General features: G+C 33.6%; 1 protein-coding gene across 1 annotated transcript in view; it reads left to right on the top strand.

The window, feature by feature from the left end:
- The first annotated feature begins 416 nt into the window (after positions 1-416).
- Positions 417-6,000, top strand: part of LOC133181961 (limbic system-associated membrane protein-like) — a 29,380-nt gene continuing 23,796 nt past the window's right edge. The window contains exon 1 of the mRNA XM_061316622.1: positions 417-598. Within this exon, the coding sequence (XP_061172606.1) occupies positions 553-598 (46 nt within the window). The 5' untranslated portion in view covers positions 417-552. The remainder of the gene's footprint in view (positions 599-6,000) is intronic.

Below are 6,000 nucleotides of genomic sequence, written 5' to 3'. Positions count from 1 at the left end.
TTCTCGTGTCTATGATTTCTTTGCAAACAACTTGTCCGAAGATGATGTCCATTGTTCCATGAGGGGTCTGTCGGCAAGTGATACTGACGAATCCTCCATCATAAAGCCAATATAAATCCAATAATTACTTTAAATAACGTTATTATCACGATTTGAATGCATCCTGGGACAGTGTCTTTGAAGTTGCCCGAGATTGCCATAAGGAAAGTGAAAGTGCTCTTTGGCCGTCATCGATTGGAGATTAGCCGTCGAAGCTCCGCCTACTGCACGCGGAAACCCACTGCAACATGATTGACAAACACCCTTACAAAATCTCAACATTCTCTAACTTATTTCTATTCGTTGATTTGTTTGTACACTTTTACAAAGATACTTTTAGAAGCAGTTTAGAACATTTATGTACTTTTTTGATTTTTCTTTCTGATTTGTGCCAAACTTTCTAAATATAGGATGTCCATTACCGCAAGAACGCTGTAACAAGACCAAGTTTCTAAATATTATTAAAGGATTACAATGATGCTTTGACTGATAGGACTTCCAACAGAAGGGACGATGTTTTACTGGATATTTACTCTATTAATTTACAGAATAACATACGGTGAGTATATCAAATCTAACTATGTTCAGTCTGTTGAACAGTGGCTATCTATTATCAGGGAGATAATTCCCCATCTGTGCTATTAAAATCGTTATACATGCCAGGTTGATGAAAATACTTTTGGATAACTTTTTTTGTGAGCAAACATTTAATGTAAACTTTAGTTTATGCTATGAACATATTTACATAATGTTTGATCGATGAAATATTTTTAGGAATAATCATTCTGTAAAGTTAATTTTGTTTATGCATTTAATATAGCCCTCGTAGATTACGTAATCAATGTCTTGATATAAGACATAATAGCATCGTTATCATACGTCAAAATGACTTCGGAACAAAATACATGCATCATATAAATAACCTCTTTAGTAAGAAAGGACTTTTTTTTGCGTCGGATTAAATCAGAACTGGCCGTATGTATCATTGTCAGGAGGTAATTGTCTCTAGGCCTTCATCTCACAAAGATTACTGAAGATTGCTACGGCTGAAGAACACAGACCAGATTGGGTCACAAATAATATTTCTAGACGTAAATCAATGGACAGCAATCGCCGTATACCTAACAGGGAAGGAAATTGGAGCCTAGATGTGCCTTTTTAGTCCGGCAAATTGTAATTTCTCCGACACGTTTGTCTCTCCTGTTGGAATTTGGCTAGAAATATCCCTCCGGATTTTCGACTTTCCAGCATTACTATAATACTTTTTGTCGTAATAAGCTTCGTTAGAACATTTTTCTGCTGTTTTACTATGATCCTGCTCGCGGCATCCCCTTCTAACAAATGTTAACAAACCAAGCTCTGCAGTAGCCAAATTGGTTCCTCTTGCTATATGATTAGTGTTGAAGAGCGAAAGTGTTATATGGTGGTTATTAACAATCCATAAATCTTATGCGACTTAATTTATTATTTATCGTAATAATCATCTACCGCTGACAGGAAATTGTTTAGTCCCATTTTAGTACTGAAGGAATTTGAGAATAATTATGTCCCTCATGTAACGAGCATATTGCTTGTCATCAGTATCGTGCATGCATATTTTGGAACAGTATACAGTTGAAAAATTCGCCATTTCTAGACAGCACATTTAAGTCAGATTACAGCACTCATAACAACAAAAGCTCAGTGGAACATGGAGGTATAAGTTTACAATTCTCTGACAGAATGTGAGGAATGAATTTAAAAGTGATTTCTTAATTTATCATTCTTGTCCTTTGTGTTAAAAGATTTAATCAGCCGGATCATCAACTGGACATAATGGTCAATCGTCCTCTCGATTGAAAAGTCCTCTTCATAGCACGCTCATTCAAATGCTATGAATTTTCACAGGAAATCCTATGGCATATTCACAAATGTAATTTCAAATTAAGTCAATAAAAATAAAAACAATCAAACTAAATTGATGATTATAAATGAATTTAGATCTTTGATAGGATCGATTTATGCTATGAAATTCTTCTGCGACTGTATTCTGATTTGAAAACATCAGTCTTATATAAAATAAAAATCAAGATCCCTTAGATGTGATTATTTCCTGCAAGGGGTCTTAACATGGTTAGCAATACGATCAAAGAGAACATAAATATCTAGCTTCAGGGTCATGACTAAACATAATTGGAAGGGAAACTTTTTTTCATACACATTATGCTTCAGAAATGCATCGTTACTTTTTAGTCTGCAAACACTCATAGGAAATATACATATCTTGGGTTTACGACAATACTGTTTCCAATATTGATCTTATTTTTTGGTAAATGGCAATACGAGGTGATTTTTTTTAAACTGCAAAGTTAAATTTGCGTCTCCAAAGGAGGATTAAAGCTCTTCTAATGACATTGTAGTTGGAAACGTTTTAACATTACTGAAGGTCAGGTGACTTGTATAATAACCGATAAAACATTACATTGATGCATTGCATAATTTTTGGTTTTCTGATTTAAACTTTTCATCTCTAAATTAAAGTAAATAAATGCGTTTGGACTGTAACAATTATAATCGTTTCACAACCTTCTAAATTTTAAACAAGTTCAGGTTTAACAAATACATACACCACTGATTATATAAATCTTACAAAGACATTGTAAATACCACGGGCACTGGAAGTTAATATAGATATTGAGTATGTGACTGTATAAAAAAGGGAAGGTTTCTTTTTTTTTTTTTTACATGCACATACCCAATATTTAAACTAACTTCAATTGCCCATGGTAAATACTGTATTTTGACTATGAATTTCAGTATGTTTTAAATTGGATAGTCAATTAGTTATGTAGATTGATTTTAAATGTGAACCCTAGGGTTTTGACTGTTAACACTTCCGATCAGAGTTGGGGGGGGGGGGGACGGTGGAAATCATAGCTTTTAAATAATGACATATAAACTGTTGACGGTAGGTTTTAATTGAGTGGAGACATCAGTAGGTTTGACTAAGGACACTTTAGCATAGAATGTTGATTCCGTGGATTCTGCTGGTTTTAACTGTCGACAATGTAGCTTTTACTTAGGTCAGTGATATTTAGATTGATATTGAAATTAGTGCCGTAAAAAACTTTTGACTTGATTTTGAACTAGGAGTCTGCAGCTCATGACTATTGACACTGGAAACTTATATCTCTGTAACTGACATTTTAGAATTTTGACTTAAACTATGGAATTTTGTAGTAGACACTGTAGGATTAGTCTTAAACCCAGTAGAATTTTGTCTGAGACATTGTAGGATTTTGTCTTAGACACTTTAGGAGCTTGTCTTAGACACTGTAGGAGCTTGTCTTAGACACTGTAGAATTTTATTTTGGACACTATACATAGGATTTTTTTTAGACTATGTGACACTATAAGAGTTTGTCTTAGATTGTAGGAGTTTGTCTTAGACACGGTCACACTGTAGGATTTTGTCCTAGGTTTTTATCTAGGATTTTATCTTGAATATTGTACGAGTTTGACTGAGACACTGCAAGATTTTATCGAAGACACTAAAGGATTTTGACTTTAACACAGTAGGATTTTGTTCTAGAAACTGTAGGATTTTTTTTGTTTTATTGTTTTAAAAATATCTTATTCATTAAGCATTAATTGGATCGAACAGTAGGCATAAATGCTTATCATCGTTTTCTCCACAGATTTTTCCTGGACATTGTATTGTTTTGGCATAGGCTGTAGTGATTTGAATAAGACACTAAGTTTTTGTCTTAGACACTGTAGAATTTTGTCTTGGATTTGTAGGATTTCATTTTAGACTTCGTAGAATTTAGTCTTAGATAATGTACGATTTTTTTCTTAGACACTAAGGGTTTTGTCTTAGACACTGTAGGATTTTATCGCAGACTTATAGTTTGTCTTAGACTGTAGGAGTTTGTCTTAGACACTATAGAAATTTGTCTTAGACACTGATGGATTTTGTCGAAGACACAATAGGATTCTGTCTGGTAAATGACCACCGATGTTTTGTAATTAGTTATTAAATTATTTTCAAGCCATTTAAGACACTTTAAGTGATATACTGATCATAAAAACAATTACAGGTATCAGACAGTTGTCAATAAGTGCATTCCAAAGAAATAGACAACATTGAGGCCCTGTATAAAGTGTATTTGGGATGAGTCTATCATTTAAACTGACAGATTTACTGAAAAAAACCATAACACAATAAGCCTACATGATTCACAAATACTTTAAATAATATTTCTTGCAAATGAATAAATACCAGTACTAATTTTTTTTTCTCCCTCCCTCAGAGGGTTTGAAGTTTTAATATGACGTTAAATGTAATGTCAACAAGCCTAATAGCCTCCGCACAAATTCACACCATGCATGTTACTGATGTGAGAGAACAATTTTGTCCTCATAGACCCCCCCCCCCTCCGAAACTACTGGTATAAAGATTTTGAATATCATTTTAAATCTATTAGATTGAGATATTTGTTTCAATTTGGACAACATAATTTCAAATTCCATGAATTAATTTCAATAAAACTTGTGTTAAAATGAAGGTGTACTAAGGGAACTATTAAAGAAGCTTTAAGAATACAAGGTTATGAACAGGTGTTCCATTTACTCCATAAAGAATACCTGTAGTTTTCTCTGTGACAGCTATCGATTTGGCATCTATTGAAAAGATCATCCGCTTAAAAGTCACTGCGCCGATGGCAGAACGTGGGTCCTCTTCTTTCCTAATTACCGTGCTTTCTCTTCTCGCATGTTTAGAATACACTTTTCTTGGGAAGATAATTGCAACTTTCCAGTGAATTATTTTATTTGCACGGGTAATTAATGGAGTTAAGGATTGGTTTACGAGACTTGGACTCATGTTTATGAAGGGACGAAGTGGTAAAACAGATGTAAAACAGTATTAAACCCCGGTAAATTGTCAGGATATCGATAGAGCCTTTTGAACACATTAAGATGAAGACAAAAATATCTGACAGACTTCTTAATATATGGAGAGAGAGAGAGAGAGAGAGAGAGAGAGAGAGAGAGAGAGAGAGAAAATGATTAATAATTTCCTCTTGACCCGGTATTGATTTCCATGTATAATTGGCAGATTTGATTTGACACTTGGTATGTGAAGCTCCTTCCTCTGGAAGATGATCTAAATCTAAGATATCTGTAGACATTATAAGAAACTTAATAAGTGCTGCCGTCCAATATGTACATAGGAAATCGCACACTGGCCTGCTGAAATTACTATGTTCAACAACGAAAAACGATTTCTCAAATGTTAATATATATACAGTTACTGGAGAAGAGAAATATGATGTGTGGTGCTTTTGTCTCCAATTTATGTGTGAATCATTTATTTTGTCTTAAAGATGAAGGTCACAAAATGCTCAGTATGAAGCAGCTTACGAGGAGAATATATATATATATATATATATATATATATATATATATATATACTAATTAAAGTGGCTACTGAAATACTCAGTAAACTAGGCCATGCCAATGCGCATTAATGACGGAAATTAAAAGAAAATAGTCTGATTATGGGAAGATTACATCATTTTCCCTGAAAATAATGTTCCCGCCTACAATTTCGTTAAGCATATAGTGTATCTAAGTGTATTTTCAACTAATCAACTGAAAAACGATCACCTTTTAGCAGATTGCTTCGCAATAAATATCATATTCGTTAGATTATCTAAAAGACATTCTATCAAAGAGACCGGTTATATTAAATGTATACAATCTGGTAATTTATGGTCTGTTTCGGTATGCCACAGATAGATTTTCGGCATTTACAACATTTAGCGGTGAATTTCTTAAGGTTATATTGAAGACAAGTGTGCTTAAATCGCGATAGGACCAAAAGATCATTGATTTTTCTCTCCCTGCAATAAACAAATCCTTAGGCTAAGTAACAGGTAGAAATGCTTAATAGTGAAAGATATGAAAACGGACGACCTT

The sequence above is a fragment of the Saccostrea echinata genome, unplaced genomic scaffold, assembly GCF_033153115.1.
Source record: "Saccostrea echinata isolate AGI-Se365-2 ecotype Australia unplaced genomic scaffold, CSIRO_AGI_Sech_v1 ptg000009l, whole genome shotgun sequence".
Taxonomy (NCBI): domain Eukaryota; kingdom Metazoa; phylum Mollusca; class Bivalvia; order Ostreida; family Ostreidae; genus Saccostrea; species Saccostrea echinata.
Note: the sequence above shows the minus strand (reverse complement) of the source record. Positions and strands in the feature narration are given on the sequence as shown.